This window comes from Clupea harengus, chromosome 1, assembly GCF_900700415.2.
Source record: "Clupea harengus chromosome 1, Ch_v2.0.2, whole genome shotgun sequence".
In the NCBI taxonomy this organism is placed as follows: domain Eukaryota; kingdom Metazoa; phylum Chordata; class Actinopteri; order Clupeiformes; family Clupeidae; genus Clupea; species Clupea harengus.
In genome coordinates, this window is record NC_045152.1 from 28,106,314 (window position 1) to 28,129,502 (window position 23,189).

Here is a 23,189-nt window from a genome sequence, read left to right on the forward strand (position 1 = left end):
CGCCATTGCACCCTGAAACCCCACCCCCTGGCTCACCTCACAAGCATACACACACACACACACACACACACACACACACACACACACACACACACACACACACACACCTACCCATCTCAGTCTGGCATTTGTGGAGACTGGGGGCTTGTCACTCTTCCCCTCTTCAGTGCCTCTGAAATGGTAACCTAACACAGACGCCTCAGAAGTACACACACACACACACACACACACATACATACAAAAAACACACTCAAAACAGACACACATAGGCACACGCACACACACATACACACACATACATATACACTCAAAACAGACACACATACGCAGCCACACACATACACACACACACATACATATACACTCAAAACAGACATGCTCAAACCCACACAGATATGTCTGTGCTACCCCTACTCCACAGGTTTACAAAAAGAGATGTTACTTCATGACTGCTGGTTTAATTATAGCTGTGAATGAAAAGGATGAAGTCTGGGCTGGACATGGCCCTGATCTGGGATCAGGAATAAATCAGAGCCACAAGGCTGAAAGGCTTTTCCTCTTCATATTCGTATGCTCACATACTGGGCCCTGAGTCTCAAGGCCAGAGCAAACACACCCAGACACACACATGTTCTATACTTCTCTCCCTGTTACTCACTCATAAAACTATACACCTCTGTGCTTCTACAAGTAAGGGGGGTCAAACCTTCAATTCAACTTCCATTCAAGCGTGTGCTAGCCAACATCCTACACACACACTCGCTCACATACACACACACACACAGACACACACACACACACACACACAAATACACACATACACACACACACTCGCTCACATACACACACACACACACACACACACAAATACACACACACAGACACAGACACAGACACACACACACACACAGACACAGACACACACACACACACACACACACACACAGACACAGACACACACACACACACACACACACACACAGACACACACACACACAAACACACACACACACAGACACACACACACACACACACACACACAGACACACACACACACACACACACACTAGTGTCTTGTTCGGCACCCATGCCATGCAGCAGGGCATGATGGAGCAGGTCCTCTTTGCCTTCCTGTCACAATCAATTCCCCCACCCTGTGAAAGGTCACATGTCCTCAAACACAGCCTCCCGCTCTCCTGCGCTCCCAGAACTGTTACAAATGGCTCTTTATCAGTAGAACCTAGTTATATAGTTTAGTTATATATCAGTAGAAATGATTACATTATCATTACCTTTGGCTGCTGAGGGACATGTGGTTTGATTAGTGGTTCGTTGTGCATAACCAAATAACAGTTCCATTTCAGCAGCAGGAGGTCCTTGGATTAGTACACACATGCACGGTATAAATGTTTCATCAGATCAGATTTTGTGGAAATGGGCGAACATTCAAGCCCATGCCATCATTACTTATTCAAATTCGTTTAAATCACACTGTTTCACCCTCTCCCTGCCTCCAGCCCCCCCTCTCCTCCTCCTGTTTCTCTGTCTCTCTCTCAGCAATAATTGAACTCCCCTGCACATGGAAGCCTGCCTTATCTATTCCCCTCATGCCTTCGTAGATGTGCAAACACAGGCCCCAGGAACACACACACACAAAAAAAATCACACCAATCACCTCAGGAGTCTGCACTGAAGAATGACACAGAGAAGACGAAATACAGAATATGAACTCGTAAGACGTTATGAATATAAATATGAGATAACAGTTTGAAGAATGTGTTCATTAGTTTGTATTGATGTGTGGTGGGTGGTATGGATGGGATGGTTTGGGGGTATCGGAGTTGTTTAAGTCTCTGTAACTAATGCTTATGCAGCTGCTGCTTTGCTGTTTTTGGAGACAGCTGTTTTAAGTACCGGGTAGCACCTAGCTCTATCAGTTGAGCCGCAGGAGCACTTGAGCTTCATCCTCTGACTTCACCAGACATTAAAATGAAATGGACCCAAAATGGAACTGGTGCACTTGCGGGGTGACTGGCGTGGATTCAAATGAACAAAGATTACCATAGAAACCAGCCTCAAAGGGATTCCCAAACCCTAGAGCAAGTTGTGCTCCATACGGATCATGAAAAAAAGATGAGTGGAAAAAGAGAGGGATGGCCGGGGCAGATAGATGGTGAAAAGGCCAGAGAGAAAGAGAACACCTTCCTGTAAAAAGAGTGCGCTTGTGGAATCTTTGCTGAACACATGTATTTAAGAGAGCATGTGCATGTGCATGTGCATGTGCATGTGCATGTGCATGTGCGTGTGTGTGTGTGCTTGTACCTGTGTTTGTCTAGTAATTACATGGGAGGGGCTAACACACAGGAGTCCTTGTGAGGTAATTACAGTGGAAAATTAGGCCATCGGTTCTATCGGCCCAAGTATAATCTCCCTCCTTCCCTCTCCCTCTGTAAGCTTCTTGCCTCGATATAAACTTTGTTATACATAAATGTGCACATACACAACTCCATTTCCTAAATTGCCATCGGACACACATTCGACAAGAACTAGTGCACAATCCCCTCCGTAATTCTGTTGCCGGGGAAAGTGATTTGTGTCTCGCTGTGCAAAAGATGGTGTGTTTAAGATTTTAAAATATTTTTTATATTTATCAGCATTCTGCTTTGTGATGGATGATCTGGGTGTCTGCATTTGTGTGTCCCACTATGACATAGAATATATAGTGTTCTCAGATACGTGTTTTCCAGGAATAAATATCTCAGCACACACACACACACACATGAACTAGTTAGAACAACGAGAAAGTGTAGAGAATGCGGGTGACCTGGAATCTGCACCATTATTCAGACTCCCATTAGAAAGGGGTTCCAGTACTGTTTTTATCCATTTTCTTTTTATATTTATACTCTATCTGATTCTGTTACCACTAACATGTACTCAAACATGCCAGGGCAAAAAAAAAAGACTCCAAAACGATTTCAACAGAGTGAACTGGTGACAAATTAGACATCTTATTATTATTATTAATATTAATAATATTAATAATAATAAAAATAATAAAAATAATAATAATACATCACATTTATATAGCGCTTTTCAAAGTTCTCAAAGACGCTCGAAATAAAGACATAAAATGTAAAAAAAAGAAAATAATTTAAAAAAATGGGGGGGGGGGGGGGGGGGGTGTGGAGGGGTAGTTGGGGAAGGCATGGCTGAAGAGGTGGGTTTTGAGGGCCTTTTTAAATGATGACAGTGGGGGGGCATTTCTTATGTGGTGAAACGCCCGAACGCACGAAAACGCCCTATCACCCCAGGTTCGGCACTTGGTTCTCGGTATTTGCAGGTATTTATTACACAGTACGCATGTGTGTAGCAGCACATGTACATGTACCTGTGTTCTGACATTTGTTACAGTTGCAGCCTTTGCGAGAGATTCTGACTTAACAGGACATCTGACTAACAGTCCATTACTATGCATCTTTCTCCATCTTGGATTTTGTTCAGGTTGAGTGAGAATGTGTCGTTTGTCAGTGTGACCTGGGATAATCGTGTTCGTGGTACTTGTTTTGTTTGGTTGCCTTGCACTAATGGAGCTCAATTACCCTCCAGTTATCTCTGCCCCCGTCTCTGGTCTGAAGAGGACAGGCACCTGTGAGTGAGTGTGCTGATTGCGCGTGAGAATCACATACAGATGTTCAGGTAGTGTTGAACAGAGAGATATGAGTCAAGGAAAAAAAAGTGTTCAACTGTGTCCAGACAGAGGTTTATGCTCCAGGTTTCATGGTCAGAGCAGTGCTGTAATTAGGGGTGGGCGTAAGGTCTGCATGGTATCACAACCCTGGACTCAACCCCTCCACCATCAGCCCCACCTGTCAAACCCCAGGAAGTGATGTAACACAAGTCACTACCAGTGGGTCTTTACCAGGAGCTCTGGAATCCAGGGCTGGTCAGTGGTGTTGGATTGGGAGCAGGCAGCACTAATAGATTAGGAGCAGGCGGTGGAAATGGATGTTTGCATGGGAAAAGTGTGTCGTTTATTTTTACCACTGCACAGGTGTGCTGATCAGGATGAGTTATGAGAGAGTTAGTGGAGCAGTACCTCAGAGAATAGACACAAACACACTCGCATATACACATTCTCACATGTGTGTTTGTGTGTGTATCTGTGCGTGCGCGCACAGATGCACATACACATAACCATATGTACATATAAAGACATGTGCGTGCACAAACACACAAACACAGACAGTATATGTGTTAGCAAACACTATGTACTATGTCTGTGTAAGTGTTTGTCTATCCTTGTCTCTCATTTTCACACAAACAGTGCAAGAGTGTTTTTCATCAAGTATGTGTGTGTGTGTGTGTGTGTGTGTGTGTGTGTGTGTGTGTGTGTGTGTGTGTGTCTATTTCTTCCTACTGGACATCTCACATTGCCAGGCTTAATGCCCAAGTGAGTTTGCCCAAGGGGCAAAGTATTTCCGCCTCGAGTGTGTGTGTGTGTGTGTGTGTGCGTGTGTGTGTGTGTGTGTGTGTGTGTGTGATGCACACAGGGTTTCCGTTTGCGGCTTTGGACCAGAGCCCTTGGGAAAGTGGATCTGTTCAAAAGGCCACAAACACTCAGTTTCCCTCTAACTCACACACGGTCTTGCTCTCTCTCTCTCTCTCTCTCTCTCTCTCTCTCTCTCTCTCTCTCTCACACACACACACACACACAGTATATAAACACTTCTTTTTCAGTCACTCCCATTTATTGGCAAAATCTCTCTTATTTTCAGCAAGAAACTGATTAATTCACTAGCAGGTCAAAGCCATCTGTGCCACACAAACACAACATTAAAAAATACAGAAAATAAATTTGATTGGAGTTAGGAATGCTCACCAAAACATTACGCTTCCAACAACAAAACCTTCTAACAGTGAAAATGAATTTCTAATGTTGGCATAGCAAAACTAAATGTCTTCCCTTATGGCTATGATCTCGTGTCTGTAACCTGATGAAGGCAAAAAGCTTATACATAACTTAACCAACCCCTGTATGTGTGGGTGAATTGAGTTTGTGTTTGTGAACACTGAAGACCAAATACACCATCTAGTGGACATTTAACTTGTGACTAAAATACCCAAATACGATACCCATTGGACACCTCCTTCAACTTCAGGTATTCAGAAATGTAAGCATTAAACATCAGTAACTTTCCATTTTTTACGATTGCATAAACACTAAAATCAAAAATATTACACAATTATCAAAACCTTACACTCAAGGAGCAAAACATCGGCCCAGATTTTCACCACTATAAGCACAATGTTAGCCTCACACTTTTTACAAAACAATACACAGTGATTTGCAAAACACTAAACACACTTGTATACATTAGACACAGAAGTATAGGGTCATTCCACGCCAAACGGGACAATTAAAGGAAAATTCCCCACTCGACCATCTCAGATTTGGCTGAAAAAATTCAAGGTTGTTCATACACTTCTTAATATGAATAGTCCCAAATATTAGCTCTCTACTCCCAAGAGTTAAGAACAAATATCTAATCTTTCCAAAAAAAATTGTTTCATGTTGGTAAATGCTGTCATTTTTTTGCTATAGCATGCCAAAAATGGCACAAAATGGGTTTTCATCCATTTTCAAGCTTTAATATCTTCCAGCCCATTCATCACATAAGGACAGTTTTTTAATACAACATACGAAGCATACATAGGAAGGTCTGTGTATAATATCAAGTCTCCAGCTTTAACATTGAGCTTTCCACAGGCATTCAAAGATGCTGCAACAAAGCGTAAAGTAAAATTTCCGCGCAAATTCAAGCACCCCGAATACTATGATATACCCAAGCCACACCCTTGGGAGTCTATACTCTTCAAGTAATGGTATCATATTTTAAGCCTACAGGAGCTAGCTTAAATACTTTTCTAGTAATAGCAATTTGAAAATGGCTCTTCAGAAAACGCTGCTAAAAAAGCGTCTCAAGTACAGGCACCCCCTCCCCCCTAAAACATCTTTTTGTGACAGAACTATTGGGAGTAGAGAGCTAATATTTTGGACTATACCTATTAAGAAGTGTATGAACAACCTTGATTTTTTTTTAGCCAAATCTGAGACGGTCGAGTGGGAGCCATTGTCCCATTTGGCGTGGAATGACCCTATATCAAGATGTCACGTCCTTGCAATTCCAAAGCACTGACTGTCAAATTACCACACCTATGAGCCAATTGGTTAAACACAGCCATTAAGTGCGCAAACACTTGACATAATGTCCATCAGGTGTCTCAGTCAACACTGGCACGCATCCTGAAAAGACATCAGGTTCAAATTAAACAACTTTATCTGTACTGTATTTTCAGTTCTTTTTTTTTGCTCTTTTTTACTGTAATTGTAACCTGTACTGGATACAGAATTTTATGTTTGTCTGATATTTGCTGAGCTTACTGGGTTATGCACAATACTGTAGTAGCATGAAAACTGGGACATGTTTTGTTGTGGTTCTATAGTGCTTAAACCTGTTTGGTGTGTCTACAATTACAGTTTTTCACAACAATAACGGCTTTCTCAAAACTGCACACAGAAAACTGAAAACCTCACACACAAAATGCTAAACCTGACACTCCCTTTGCAATATGACTCTATGCCATCAAATCTCTTAACTGTTCACAAAATGGAACTCGTGTTTTCATTTGGTACTCACAGCCATATTTTCAAAAGACACACACATACAGTACATTCATTGAGTACACACAACTAAGCATTTGCTGCACACTACCAAGCATTTAGAGCACACTGCAATGCAAAATTGAAAACACAATCATCGAAATGGAACACACCATATGAACGACAATGAGTCTGGAGAATGAGCCATTTCTCCTTTTGTAAAATGTCTCAGTGTCTACTTTTTTCATAGTCAAACATAAAACAGCACACAAATATGCAGCAAAAAAAGTTTTATTTTGGTACACACAGAGAACAGTACAGTACTGTAAACCGTGTGATACCGTTGTTCTCTCAAACCATATTTACAATTTCAGTCTCCTGTTCGAAACATTTCACATTTCACAACAAGAAGGCTGGTGTTTTGTTTTGTTTTTTTAACCGGAACTTTTCATCTGGATGCGCATGTGCTCCAACTTTGCGTGTACTGTGCAGGGCTTGATTACCATCAGGGTCCCAGCAGAATTCCATTAACCTTTATACATCACAAGATATTAGGGAGTGGAGTGGTAGGTGTTTGCTTTGAACATCATTCACTTGATGGCGCCACTCCACAAATGAGTCATAATGGGCTAGGATAATGCGCCTTCTAGAGACCAACTTGCCATAAAAATGTCAATTTTTGTTGGAATGTTTTTATGGCATTATTACAGTTTTTCACGATTGCTAAAACACATTTCTTGAAACAGTCACCCATTTTCTCGAAACTGTAAACACAAAACCTCATCTTCAAGCCTCTGAATCCTCTTGCAAAATGAAACTTTCGCCTCAAAACTGTTTTACCTGTGCTCAAAATCAAACACTGCTCTCAAATCATAAACAAAGTGATCAAAATGATATACACTTTCAAGCAGTCAGTAAACAATGCACCAAAAAATAGAAAACACATTGTTCAAAACATATAGTTCTCAGGGAGAAGTACATTTTTAATCTCAAAACTAATTTTATATGTATCCGTCATTGTCTTTTGATGAACGAAAACATGTTCTCTCATAGTCTCTCATAATTACTACTCTGCTTTGCTCTAATTTTTGTTGGTTCTTTCTCCTCCTTGTACCCCTAAAGTACTGTACCCTGCATCTCACTACTCACACTCACTCTTGTTCTTTGTTGATATGAACCTGCAACCAGTCAAAATCTATTGAGCAGTCAGTACTGTTACTGTAACAAATAGAAAGCACAATGTTCAGGGCCATACAACTTGTTTATTGTACATTATACAGCCTACAATGCACTGTAGGCCTACTACAGTATACACTACTACAGTAAAAGGGACAAAAATCAAAGGAGTCAACATGTCATCAATGTGCTTCTTCTTGTCTTTGGGCTGGGTCAGGCCAGAGCACTTCGTCGACATCACAAGCAATATTTTCTCTCCTGAGGCAACGGGGGAAGAAGCCTCTAATGCAGTGGTTCTCAAAGTGCCCCCCCCTGGGGGGCGCGAACACTCTCCAGGGGGGGCGCGATGTCACAGACGGAGAAAAACCTGTCACTGGTTAAGGTGCCAGTATGGTACTCAGACTCCGTTACGGATGGGCGTGCCGCCGGATAGGACGGATTAATTAGCATTTCTGTTGCCTTTATGGTTCTCCGAAGGCTGGGGGTGCTGAAAACAATTCACTGCCAGAACAGTAGGTGGAGAAGCGGTTTTTAGTCGAAAACACGTTGCTTTATTACGTCTTTGTAAGTTAGAAATCGTCGTTGATTATCTCCCACCTCTCATCACATGTGTGACCCTCCCACCAACCGTCACTAATCAGACGATAAGTGCAGCAGGTGTAGTCACATGATATTATATTTAAGAGTGTGTCTAATGCTATATAACCACCTGAAAGGGCAAACTTATCTCTATCATGGTAGGTATTATTTGTGGGGAAAATAGTAGCACTCTATAACAAAATTATATGCTTATCTTATATAGGCTACACTATTAAAACTATTAAAAAACGATTCCCTGAAATGAATACGTTCTTATTTTCTTTGGTATTTTTGTCATATTCAGATTTGCAATGATGATTGCTGGGTAATATGTATGTTGTGGTCCAATGTCAAGTCTCTATTTTATCATGTGACAAGACGATGGTAGCCTATAGCTAGTTTAGGCACAGCATCTGAACGTCAAGACCGACAAGCTGACAGTGTTGTACAAGTTCACACCTCTCATGAACCAGTTCAAAGTTCAGTTCAAACAAGTAAACATGAATAGTTCACGTTCATAGTTCACCATTTAAATTCTGAACCAGTTCATAGTTCAGTTCAGTTCAGTTCATAGTTTTAGAGTGGAAAGTGAGAATGAAAGACTTCACTTGTTTTTTATAGAAAACTTTATCCATCACTACCCTTTGCCTTAAACTAAACTTCATGTGTATCAATTACTAAAATAATAATATTTTTTCTATTATTATTGCAACCACCCTGTCAATTTCCCCCTACCACAGCGTTTCTCGAAGTGTGGGGAGAGCCCAACTGGTGGGTCGCAGAGACGTGACAGGTGGGGGCAAATGGAGATGAGCAGGAGATTTTCCTGTTGCAATGTCTTCCTTTATAGACAGTAACGATAATATACCCCCATCACACTAAACAACCACACTCAAACAAAGAAATATCGTATTGTTAGAAACAATAGCAGGGCAGAGCACACGGATAATCCATAATCAGCATCTTGGCAAATTGAGAGACTGCGGCCTGCGCAATAAAGCATTCCATATTTAAAACATCTTAATAAGTAGTAAAGTCAACTTGTCTGCTTCACATGATGGAGAAGTTCGTTTATTGACACATATTTTAAGGACGGCCACAGCGCTTTAAAACGAAGTGTTTATAAGTTACATTATTCAAAGGTGGAAGGTTGGTCAGTAATCAGTCTAGAGAGATAACTGAACAAAACTCTACTCCCTTGCCTCACGGGTGCAATACCATATGCTGTTTAATCATATTTGATAGAATGAAGGACAAATGAGTTGTGAATAATATCACCGAGTTTGAAAGGTATTGGTCCGGTAATAGCCGCGTGACAGCTGTGTTTTCTGTGTGTTTTAAGCAAATACTATGTGTGTGCGCCGAGTTGCGTAGAGGCCGAGAGCGGTATTGCAGAAAAATTATAACTCGCAGCATATTGAAAAAAAAGAACTCCATTTTTTGGAGCTGTGAACTTAGTTCTAAATTTTGAATTATAAACTATGAACTGAACTAGTTCATTCTAAAATTTGTGAACTATGAACTGAACTAGTTCATGTAGAAAGTGAACTTTCCCAACACTGGAACATGTTTGCTTCATATAATGCAGAAGTTCGTTTTTGAGAGTAAATTAAATCACTTTGTGCACTTAACGTTTAAAAAAAAAAAAAGAAACTGTCATCTGGAGAGTTTAAAACGACACTTAATGAGGGGAAATGTACTGTATGGAGATATTTCTGTCAGAAGACTTCATAGTCATGCGGATTCTAATGAGGCTGTTTGATATGTCCAATGTAAGAAGTGTGAAGCTTTAATGAAATATGATTGATGCCGTCTTCTTTCTCCACAACAACATGGATTAAACCTCGATGGTTGGACTATGTAGATAGTTTTATAACGAATGTGGCCGTGTACTTAGCCTACATGTCAAGAAAAAAACTGATCTTCAATGGTAAGACTTGTTTTATTCGTGCCTCTTCTGGTGTAGCATATAACGTGAGTTTTATTTAGGCATATACAGATGCCTAGCGTGTGTAATGTGTAGGCCATTTCATTCCGATCTTGCAATGTGAATAATTTTATTTCAATATGCTTATCTCCCTCTTGTGTGCGCTTGTGAGTTTAACGGGGCTTGTTTGTGTGAGCGACTAAATATTTTACTTGCTGTCGGGCGTTTTTTGAGAATAAAATAACTTCACATTTAGGATAACAGCCTTCTTCCTGTTGCAGGAATTTGTTTGTATCCTAGCTGTCACAACGTGATAACAGGCGGCAAATGCATCATAAAGTAAGTTTAAAAGAAATTAACTGTATGGAGATATTTCTGTCAGATGGCATCATAGTCGATGCAGATTCTAATGAGGCTGTTGGATATGTCCCATGATATGATATGAATGAATATGTCCAAAGGTTGTTTGGACAAAATATTTTAATTGCTGTCTGCTCCTGCCGGGCTCTGGCACCTACTCTGTCAGATGCTGGCGCTCATGTGGGTTTTAAATATGGCGGTATTGTGATATATAGGGAATGAAACAGGAAACAGTCGCAGTCTTTAGTGTCCAGCTCTACCGCTGCAGAATTGGCAGTCATTCGCGCATCTTTGTAATCTTTTAGCGATGTGTTATAGAGGTGAGGATATTTCCGGACCGCTTTCGCAATGCGCTCTTCGATGTTCGTTCTCCTTATATATATATATATATATATATATGTCTATGTTCGTGATCTCCATCTTCTTAAGTTTTTTTGTGGATTTTAAACATGGCGGTATTGTGATATATAAGGAATGAAACAGGAAACGCTAGGTCCAGAAATGTGAGATTCCGGAAATGATGTCCTTTGGAAATTATGTCGTAACGGACCAATCACGGCCAAGGGGTATCCGTCGCTGTACAGCACGGCATGACGGACCGACAGGAATTTCAACGGTGCACGGGAGAGCTCTCCGAGGGCCCCGGAGACGACGGAGAGGGCGTTCCAGGGCGTTCCATCTATGTGTTGGCCCTTCCCATGTGTCCGAAATCGTGAAGTACGGAGTACCATATAACGGCCCTTAGTGAAAGCTCCCTCAGTGGCGAAATGCAAGGGGCTGGACTGACCCAAACAAATCAAATACGGTTTTGCTCCTGATCCACCAATCAAAACGGAGTTTTATCATTTGAACGCGAGTTGCACATAAGTTTCCGAGTATAAAAAAAAACCGCAGGCATTGGTAAGCGCTCACCCTGAGACGACACTCTGCAGAGTTTGTTCAATTTCTCTTGTTTCCTGTATCATTCAGATATTCATTGCTTTATAAACAGTCTTTTTAAAGATTCACTCCTTCCTTAGTAATACCTTACTGCGCTTGCAGTAGGTCTATTCGTAGCCTATTCTAAGGAGTAATTTGCTCCACAGTCTTTTGAAAAAGCTCGTAGCCCGAGAGCTAGCCTAGCTAGCTACGTTCTTCCAACTGCAGCTAGCCCTTTTCTCCTTAACACCTACCTTTACATTTTTGTATGATCCACCGTGTTGCAACAAATAAAACACCAGCACTTGAATACTATTTTTTGCTGTCCCTGTCTACATTGTGTACAGTTAGTTTTGTTAGGAATCATTGCCTAGCACAGCCTTATCCATATCCATTATTTGTGTCGTTCACAACCACACATACAAGAACACGACGTTGAAATTAGAACTTTATTAACTTCACACACACTGTATCAGCAAACAAACACAACTATGGACACGTTTCTGATTCGTAAAAGTCAGAAAGAGAAGCCTGTGGACTTCTTTAAACATGAACGTGATGGCCTCCAGCAACAACGAACCACCATCTCCAAGCAGTGTATTGTGAAAGAAATGTTTCTTTTTAATTATTATCATGATGGGTTTTAGTTTGATATTAGTTAGTTAGTTAAATGGAGGACTAAGCTCTTTCCATTGTTCTGTGAAAGGAAGTTTGAAACTGTGGGAAGAGAAGCTTGGAATTTAGAGGTGTCATGAAATGTTTAGGTTAAGACTGATTTATTTTTGTAGAGTCAGGGTTTTTGAGGGTCTTAGGAAAACATTCTTATCTCTTGGAACCAGAGTACGGGATGGTACAAGGGGGGAGTGTTTTCCTGCATGTTCTGTGACATTGTCTTTGCATAAAGTCTGTTTCTTTTTACCAGGGAAGGCAGTGATGGGTTGAACAGCGTTCTGAAAGCACTCCATTCCTCTTTGGAGGAGTGTAGGTTGAAGAAGCGGTCTAACACCATTCACTCCTCTCTGACAGAGTAAAAGTCAATTATTTATTATATTCTTGGTTGTGTGACTCTTAATTCTGAGGTTAATTACAGTCCTTAAAAGGGTGAAATAAATCCCTAACATGTATGCAGGCATCTTATGTAGTTGCTCATAGAATTGCTAAGCTTGGCCGACCCCATACAATTGCCGAAACACTAATTTTGCCGGCCGCGCAAGACGTGTAGAATAGGAGCTAAACTCAGCGCAATACCTATGTCAAATGACACTGTATCACGCCGAATATCAGAAATCAGTTTGGGTCCTATTTCAAAGAGGACTACCGTTCATTCGCCTAAGTTCGGGATCCATTTCTCTGCTCAGCAGACGAGCTGTCAATAGACATGAAAGAGCAGCTGAAGAGTGACAGTAGACTTAAGCATCTCCCCTATTTCGTCATTCTGGATAGCAATGATCAGCTTTGCGACATAGCCTTAAAAATGCCCCTCCTTTTCGCGTCGACATATTTGTGCCAGGCAGGCTTTTCAAGACTGACTGCGCTCAAAACTAAATACCGCAACCGCGCACAGATCGAGGATGACCTGAGGATATGTTTGTCAAACATTGCCCCAAGATTTGAGGACCTTTGCAGTGCAAAGCAGGCTCATGTCTCACATTGACAGACCTGTAGGATTTTTTTTGTAAAGATCACAAGAGGCCCATAATAATAACAGTATCCAAATGATAGCAATAATAACACTAATTATTATTATGATAATAATACAATAATAATAATTGGTCGATAATCATTAACTATAATAATAATAACATAATGATGGTGATAATAATGAATAGCCTACTAATAGGCCTACTATTACTGATAATAATAATAACAATAATTATAATAATAATAAATAATTATAATAATTATCTGTATGGGCCTAACAATAGCCTAACCTTGACATGTCAGGCCTATCAATAACAATATGCTATCTATCTATCTATCTATCTATATATGGTGGTGTAGTTGAGGGCGGTGGCGGCGGGCCGTGCGCTGGGGGGGCCCCAACTACCCCTAACCAGCTTTGGGGGGGCCCAGCTTGCAAAAGTTTGAGAACCCCTGCTCTAATGTCATCAGATATTTCCACTCTTTGTCTTATTCTTCCTCTTTGTCATCCTCTTTCTCTTCCTCTTTCTTGCCCTCTTCCTCCTCGTCGCCCACCTCGCATACGCACTCGTCCTCATTCTCTCACATTGTTTCTTCTATCCATTCTCAGACTTTCTCCTCCCCACCTTCAACAACCTGTTTGCTCTCTAAACTGGCTTATATTGGTTGTGTCACATCATTTGATACAAGTGAAATCAATTTTGAGTGGTTGTGTTTAATCAATGACATGTTTTCTCTATTTGTATTTGATTGTTGCCACTTGTGTTTACCAGTATGGATGACATGTGCATTAGAGTGCAGAATGTGTTTTGAGACTGAGAATGTGTTTAGAGTTTTGCTGAAAAGTCTAAGTGAGATCTGCAAATTGTGTTTTACCATGTGAAATAGTTTAAGGTATTGACAACAGACTGCACAATTAGCTACATGAGTTCAGGCAACTGAGAACTTTGTTCAGCCAATGGGCTTTAGTGTTTTAGCAATTGAGAAAAACTGTAGTAAAACAATACTGAATGGGCTACACGTAGTTCTAGTGGTGCACCGATGTATCTGCCGACGTACATCGGTAGTGGCCGATATTCGCCTCGTTTACTGCCATCGGTGCATCGGTAATAACCTTGACTTTCACCGATGGCATTGGCCGATGTTCATTGGTATGTTTTCTGCGTTACTGTACAGTTACTCAGATTACCGCGAATGCGGAATAAGAGACGTCAGACTCCATTCATTCTCACACATTGTGTAATGGGTAGCCTTTGTAAACTTAACAGTGTGCAGTAATCACGAGTGTTGTGGATGTAAACAGTGTTGTAGTGGCATAATATAAGAGTGCTGTGATTGTGTGTACAAACGTAACCAATGAGCTGTAGTGTTTCCGTAGTTCACAAGTGTTTGATGTGACGTGTAGTAGGACTGCCCCATTGCCTTGTTTTCTTTCTCTCTCGGTCTGCTGTCCACTGATTGCTGTCCTCTCCCTCCGTTTTAGCTCCACCAATCCGTGAACCTCGGACGTGATTGAACGCAGTATTTAATGCAGACGGGAACTTATCCATGGGAGGGGTTTTGTGAAGGGAGCACCGGAATCCACGAGCGGCCTGGTTGCATTTGAGTGGCTACATCTTTTGATGTTAGTATAAAGGAGTTTTCCTCCGTGGCGATTGCGCCTCCCAAGCCAGCTCTGCTACAGGCTTGTATTCCGCCTGGAGAGTTTCTCCATCAGGCACGCAAGGTTCCTTTCTTTGAGTAGCTTGTGTGGTTGCCAGTTTTGTGACCGATCCTCGTTAGTCACATTGGCAGTTTACCAATGGTTGCCAGACATTGTTTGAGCTGCTATTTAGAACACCTGTTATTTATACTATTTATTGCCTGTACCTATTTATTGGGGATTAGTGGACTGCCCACTGTCCCTTGTTGGTATTTCTGTATCTTGTTTTTACTATTGTGACATTAAATTGCAATGTATTGTACTCTTGCCTATTGTGTGTGTTTTAACCAGCCACAAGCTTAAACGAACATGTGCTAACTTAATTCAGTTTAATAACTGCCCTTCTGGGCTGGCGTAGTCGGCTACTTCACTATTCCCTAGTGGTAATTCTTAGTATAGGCCTTTTCGGCCCTTACAACTTTGTTGAAAGAGTTGTTGGGTGTTTTGTGGGTTTGTGGTGCTTGTTTGCTTCACGGTGTGAAGGTGTATTGGTGTCGGGTGTTTACCGCGAGTTTGGTGTATTGTTTAATCTGTCGCGATATATATCATTCATACATAATATTTGCATACACCTCTACTGTTGCTAAATTATACTGATTTATACTGGGTACCCACATCTATTTACCATTTGCATTGCGATAACATCCATAAACTGGTTAACATACATGTACTCACACTTCCTGGTTATCACGCTTCCAAATAGCCTATACTGGGCCCAACGCAAAAGCGCGCTCGCGCTGGGATAACACTTTTACATCGTGCCACTTGTGGAGGGAGCGGGGCATTTGGTCAGAGGGGTGTTTGTTTTGTTCACATTTCAATTATGTAATAGCTATTCAGTGTGAAGTTATTTTCTGTTGGGTTAAATGGTGTTCGTTTTATTATATGGACATATGTTATGGAAAGTATAGTTAATGAATTCATTGTTTTTGTTAATAGTATGCACTATGCAGTGGCGTAACGTAGTAACGACGGGCCCAGGTGCAAGATATTATGACGGGCCCCCCTAGTGAACGCTAAAAAAAAAAATCGTAGCGTTCCCTACTTCCACAACCGCGTCTAAAAAAATCGATTGTTATCGATATAAATAGTGTTTAATAAATCAACCTTACATATTTCAGAAGTGATTGGTGTGTACACAATGAACTAAGTCTTGTTTGACTCTCAGCAGGAACATTTCTTACCGTAACAATTGTTAACTGTTGCATGGTTGCTGACACTTCACTGAGGGCAGAAACAGCGATTCTGAGCCCAGCTGAACTGCTGCACAGCTGACTCCGTGGGCTGGCGACTAGTTGACGGCAATTCAAAAGCCAAAATAATCTAATTTAGGCAGCTTTGCCGCCTTCTCCTCCTGTTCTTTTTTCTCTTGCCCTTTTCTACTTCCACTCTTGTGCTTAAAAGGCATTGTTACGAGTAAAGTTGTGCTGTGCAGTGCTCAATGAGCTAGGTTATCAGACCTTCAGACCTAGGTTATCAGAATTGGTTTAACTATAGCGTATTGTATTGTCACATGATCAAATAGAGACTTGACATTGGACAACAACATACATATTACCCAGCAATCATCATTGCTAATCACAAAAATATCAAAGAAAATAAGAACTTATTCATTTAATTGAATAGTGTTTTGATAGTTTCTATAGTGTATGTAGGATAAGCATATGATTTTGTTATAAATTGCTACTTTTTCCCAAAAAATAATCACAACCATGACTGAGATACGTTTGCCTTTTCAGGTGTATATATAGCATTTGACACTACCAAGTTTTTTTACTTAGCGCGCAATCGAACATAAGCAGACCCGGGACAATTTGACTCTGTACAGGGATCCTTCGCTGATAGGGGGCCCGTTAATTTACGCGTGTATGTCTTTGGGATCTGCTACGGGCCCCCATACCTCGCTTTGGCGCTACTTGGAGCAGGACCGCTCGGGTCTCGTCGGCCAATCCTCGCCTTTCAAATCCATTTTCAGTATCCAATCAAGCCGCGGAACGAGAATGGACCTGGGCCAATAGCGGCGCTTCTCTTCATACTCGAGAACTTGGCTTGAACTTGTGTGACGTTACGTTGCCAAGTTACGCAGACGCAAGCTCCTCAAGATGGCTGAAGCTACGACAACTCGTCAAAGTCAAAGTAAGTAAGTAAGTAACCATGACATGTTTTTATTTTTCTCTTAGACGGACACACGTTTCATTTCCATATTGTATTGATTGACAAGCCTAACTAACGTTAACGCTTTCACTAAAGATACGTGCACCGATGTAACGGTTACATTATGAACTAGATTATGCTACGTCTTATAACTACAACATTGTTATGAATGGAAACAGCCATGTGTAACTACTATAATGTTACTCTGAGCTGAAACAGCCAAACGGCCGAGTATTGGCAGTGATTAAAGTAGTTGTTGAAAGCTTGTATCAGTAAGCTAACCATCTAGTTAGCTTGCTATCTGTGTATGACGCCTGACCAGCGGTGTTAAGCGTCGTTTCTCGTATATCATACAACTACTGTAACTGATCATGCATAATATGATTGCTATTGATAACGATAACGGTACAATAGTGTATGTTTATGTGCTGCAGTGTCACTGTATTGTTCAAAGCATGCTCACATTCAGTGTTTACTTGTTGACTACTGTACCTATTTGCTTATTGTACCTGTTGTATGGTTCTAGTTAGTTAGCTAATAACATTGATTTAAATTATAAGCAGTTATTATAAATGTGTGCTGTGTATTTATTCTACATACACTTACTGCTGTAGGGAAAAAAAGTGCGTAATATTAAACATCACTGTTATCAAATTTCAGATCACAAAGAAGCTGACTGGCCGTGGCAGGGGGACAGCTCTTTGGATGACCTCCATTGGCAACGAGGTTGGCTAGATCCTAACCAGTGTCGTGACAGTGCAGGAGGGGCTGGGACTGGACAGGATGGAGTGATGGAGCGGTACCACCAAGCAGCTGTTCCACCCCCAGTCCTGCTATACGTGGACTGTGGCCGCTGCGTGAGTGAGGGGGCGAGTAAGCTGCAGACCAGGTACACCTGGCACTTCATGAGGAGGCGGGCTGTCGGCGGCACCACCACCGATGCTCTACCACACCTTCATGGGCTGCCTGTCTGCATGCACCTTTGAGTGGGATGCAGGGGACCTCGCTCTGTTGCGGCAGATGACGAGGGAGCAGCTCAGGCAGGAAGGGGTGCTAGCCCTTACTGATCTTCTGGTGGACAGGAGAATAAGTAGGAGGGAGTTGAGCCAGTACTGCTGCAGGAGGACATGCGGCGTGGAGGCCGCCATCAGCCTTATTGAGGGGCTGCTGCAGGAACTGGTGGGTGGGGAACCTGACTGCTGCTGCCTCCAAGCTCCTCCCTGACTGCTTCCACCATGCTGCAGCCAGGTGTCCAAGCCTCTCCTGATGAGTCTGGGTTATGTACATTCATAATTGTGTGTAAAGAAGTAAAATCACTGTATCTGCATTTTGTCCCACATCTGTTTACAAAATGTGTCACTCATCAGTTTTTATGTTTTTTTTTCTTTCTCAGGCTGTGGATGACTCTGGGGTGCCAGGCATGGACCGAGTTGACAGCATGGCAGAGTATCTGGTGGAGCTGAGGCACCAGCTCTCTCTGGCCCGCACCAACCAGCAGGTCAGGAATATTTATTGTCTTACTACTTTCCCTCTGTGCCCTGTCATACATATTCACACTCATGTTTTTGTCTTTTCTCACGGGCTGCTGTAGACGTGAGCCACACCACCCACCCTGGTACAGTGGCACAACAAGAGGGTGTAGAGGCAGGGCAACGTGGTGGTGCAAGGACTGGACCTGCCCAGCCACTTGTCTGTGGCGACTGACCCTCTCCTCCCTGCTAATGTGTGCCCACCATCTGCACCCCCCCCAACCAGGCCCAGTTCACCAGTACCCCCAGGCTGGCAGCACCATGGGCCAGGCACAGGTGAAGAGAAAGGTATCGTCCGCCGTCGCACCGGCGGCTGTGAACTCGTGCCCCCAGCGAGAACTCTTCCCTGCTCCACCCTCGGGCCCTCAGCTGTTCATGCTGGGTCCAGTGACCTCACAGGAGCCTGTGCTGGGTGCTGCTCCACAGGCTCTGGGTGCCAGCCTCTCCTCTGCCGCTCCTGCTCCAGTCCGAAAACGGACCTGCGGTGTTCTGCGCAACACGTGCAAGAAATGCGGGCAGTTCAGGACAGCGGAGACTGGACACAGCCAGTACAAGGACATTATATACTGCCCCTCTGTAGAGGCTGTTCCCAAGGAGCAGTGGTTGGAGGATAAAAAAAAAATGCATGAAAAATAAATGAATAAATTGAATAAATTGAATAAATTGTCCCCCCCCCCCCAGAGGCTTAGTGCCCCTCAACCCCTTTCCCTCCCAGTTTCACACTTTCTGTATATAGTTCTGTATATGTTTTCTGATATATATTATTATATTGTATATATATATTATGCTATAGTTGTTGTTGTTGAATTTGTTATTGCAAATAAAAGTTTGTTTACAACAAAGATTTATACATTGTTCTTTTGTGAATAGAAGGACGTATTAATTGGAACACAAATATTTTGTGAAACAATTAAAGTACCTCACACATAACTGTACATTAACTTGCATTGAAATATTCAATGTAGATTTATAAATATCTCACTAATATAAGGTAAATTAAAAGTAATATGCAAACAAATTGTGATTTCCAGTAAAAATTGAACTTTGCAGTAAATAATGCACAGCTAAATTTATGCTAACGGTGGGACTCGAACCGGGAACTTTGGGGTCTTCTCTCATAAATGCATATATGTATTGAAATATTCAATGTAGAATTATCCATATCTCACTAATATAAGGTTAATAAAAGGTAATATGAAAACAAATTGTGATTTCCAATAATGAAAATGAGCTTTGCATGAAATAATGCAAACCTCAATTTCTGCCAACGGTGGGACTCGAACCTGAAACCTCTGCTCTCATAGTAATGCATACAAAATCAGAAGTTAAATGTTTTAAAAATAATTTATGATGTACATCAACATTAAAAAACTTTACTCATGGAGGATTAGGCCATACAAAATCCCTGCCTTCTTTTTTCCCCTCCTTTTCCCTTTTTTCTCTCTTTTTTCCTCTCTTTTCTTCTTCCCCCCTTTTTCCTTTTTTCCCCCCTCATGGTGTGCGAGTGTGCCCCAGCTTAGGCCCAGGCCCAGGTGCAGCCGCACCTGCTGCACCCCCTATAGCTACGCCCCTGGCACTAAGTGCTATTTGTTTGCAACAGAGAGACTGTGCACTGGTGATTGAAAGTTATGAAGGCTATATAGCTGGATGTCTTCTGTAACAGAAGGTTATATTAAATAAAGTTGAGTTAAACTAAAGATTGTTTCATAAATCTGATTGAATTTGTGCTCATTAAAAGATACGAGTGATAAAGGGCTCAAATAATTGAAAATAGTGCTTTTTAAATAATAATTTAATTATTTTCCTGGCACAAAAGGGTGAATGAATAACAACCAAAACAAAATAAATATCGGTATCGGCTATCGGCTAGATTGTTGTTTTGAACATCGGTATCGGCCAAGAATTTCCATATCGGTGCATCCCTACGTAGTTCCTATAATTATTTTATTACAGGCCCAAATTAAGTTATGTTCATATTACGGGAATTACACATCTATTCAGATAGAATACCTGATAACACATATTTCAAGCAAATCAATCAACTACCTAAATATTGTACACCCTTACATGTCACACTTTTAAGATGCCCACACCCAAATTATCCACAAAATTAGCTACAAATATGTCTATAACACTGCAATATCATATGGCCCTTACTTTGGCAGCGGATAATATCCACTGAGAGCATGCCAGAATATTTAATCCTCAAGAAGTCTACAACCAAAGAGAATACATTTCAATATCCTATAAAAGTTATGGATGTGATGATCTTGACAAGATTCTATTTTGTTGACTACTTCATAGCACAAACCTCTACAAAATAACGTTTTAAAAACTCAATAAAAACCTGATAAGACTATTCATAGTTTTCGAGAATGAATATGACAATTCATTTTGAAAGGAAAACGTGTCATTTTGAATTACATGGGTGGACATTTGCCATCACTGAGCTGCAGTACGGATACAGATGGTGCTGGCCCTGTGTTTTCTTCACCTTTTCAATGAGTTCCATACATTTTTCAGTCAATGTTGAGCCTAGTTTTTGACGTGAAACTATATTTGATACTGTAAACCATGAAAAACTACATGAAAGGTTCCAGGAAGTACATCACAGGGTACTCCTCAGAATCAATGCTCAATATCTGGGAAGCCAAGATGATCTTGCTGATGGCGTCTTCTTTCCTTTTACTGAAGCTTGCAATGCTAAGTGTGGCGACAGGTGCCGTGTCATCCACAACATCAGTGATCATGCTGGATTTCACAAGACCTTTGTCTGTCAAACCCTTCAGAATGACCTCAAATCCTGGTGTCTTCTCCTTGGCACGGTAGTGCTGTTTTATTGGACAAGATATGCAAACAAAGTATCCTCTTGGCTTAGGGGTCCAAACCTGAGGCTGTATGTTGCAGGCAATCATGAAGGCCACTATGTGAATATCAACACCATACACCTCATTTATCCAAGTGGGCAGGAAATTCCCCCCAGTGCGTGGATTGATTTCTATGAGTTTGGGCCCGCACTCAGTAAGCTTGAGGTCAACATTGTAGACTCCATTCTCTAGACCACAGTGTAGGCAGCTTTGATAGGCAGCAGCCACCATCTGCGCCTCCTTCTCCTGGCTGATGCCAGAGGGCATGAGGTGGGAGGAGCTGATAAAGTACGGTAAGATAGAGGGACCGCACTGAGACAGGAAGGCCAAGAGCAGCTTTCCCTGGAAGATCGCCAGGTCCACCACATACTTGTCACCTCCAAGATACTCCATTACCATTGGACTGGATGCAAAGCCACCATTAGGATCCATGGCTTTAAGGGCCATCATTTCTTGGACATATTCCTCACATTGTTGTTCATTCGCCACCAGTTTCACAGAAACAGAACCAGCTCCATACTCTTGCTTCACCACAGCAGGAAATCCAAAGGTTTCAGCAGTTCTCTTCAGACCAGCCAGGTCCTCAAAGTGCGCAGAACGGACGGCATACTGCCGAGGGGCAGGAAGGTGACACCAGCCCTGATCAATGGTTGCCAGATGCCTCTGGGTGTGGCTCTTCCTCTTGGCAATGGAAATGGCCTCCACTGTATCCCCTGGCAGGCCCAGTTTGGCCCTCACCAAAGCACAGAGAATTGTGTTTTTGCAGATGAATGTTAAACAACCATCTGCTTGCAGACCCTTCTTTTCCAGCATGGCCACAATTTTCTCAGCATGGACTTCATCTTGTGTGTGATCCATGTAGTTGTACACAAAGTATTCTGATACATACTTGTATGCAGGATGGGTATCTTGATAGCAGACAAGAATACTCTAACAAAGAAATACAGTTTTAAGTTTAATCATGTTGTTTTGCACATCTTTTACATATCTATTTACAAGGTCCATTGCTTGCTGTCCATAGCCAAAACAGTACACACTCTCCTTACAGAACAATATCCTGTCTCTCCCGCTGCACACATAATGCAGAGTGCAGGGTGATTCTCAATGTGGCACACAAGAATACTCGAATAAGAAAAATGCATCAGTAAAGTTTACACTTGTTGTTTTGCACTATCTATATATTATACATTAAAGTACAATAAGGTCTGGCCATCAAATTTTGAAAAGTATTACAAAACAGTACAATACATATTAGTTTCATCTACCTTAATGCCATACTGCTTGGCGTTAACGAAGATTCCAAGCTTCTTTGAGACACCAGCTCCAATAAACAGCAGAGTTTTTCCAGCCATGATGGAGCAGTGTGAGCGCTGGCATATGGTCTGTAGCAGGGGTTCGAGGGATGAGTTTGACTGCTGAGGGTGGAGAAGACCCTTTGGAGTGCTGAACACTCCCTTTGAAACATTCTTTATCCCCAGAAGGAAGGGCTGCAGTTCACCATCAACTTCTCCCAAGGAAAACTCAACTCCTAAGAAGAAATAAGAACATAAATGTATGAGAAATGTGATGTAACATAAGATACAATATAATTGTTACAGAACAGAAAATGAAAGGCTTATCATGTTCTTTTGTGTAAATATGTAATTACTTCATATGTCTCTCTGTATAGAAT

General features: G+C 41.7%; 1 protein-coding gene across 1 annotated transcript; it reads right to left on the minus strand.

Moving 5' to 3' along the window:
• Nucleotides 1-20,122: 20,122 nt before the first annotated feature.
• On the minus strand, nucleotides 20,123-23,037 carry LOC116224073 (carnosine synthase 1-like). The gene is made up of 2 exons (XM_031582741.2): nucleotides 22,783-23,037; nucleotides 20,123-22,447 (listed from the first exon to the last, which is right to left on the minus strand). The coding sequence occupies exons 1-2, from the start codon at nucleotides 22,867-22,869 to the stop codon at nucleotides 21,233-21,235; spliced, it is 1,302 nt and encodes a 433-aa protein (XP_031438601.1). The 5' UTR covers nucleotides 22,870-23,037; the 3' UTR covers nucleotides 20,123-21,232.
• Nucleotides 23,038-23,189: the final 152 nt, after the last annotated feature.

Bases quoted from the DNA above. Each gene is read 5' to 3' on its own strand.
- LOC116224073 (XM_031582741.2), bottom strand. From the start codon at position 22,869: ATGGCTGGAAAAACTCTGCTGTTTATTGGAGCTGGTGTCTCAAAGAAG. The intron at 22,448-22,782 runs GTAGATGAAACT...TTTCTTTGTTAG, and splicing joins CCAAGCAGTATGGCATTAAG to AGTATTCTTGTCTGCTATCA.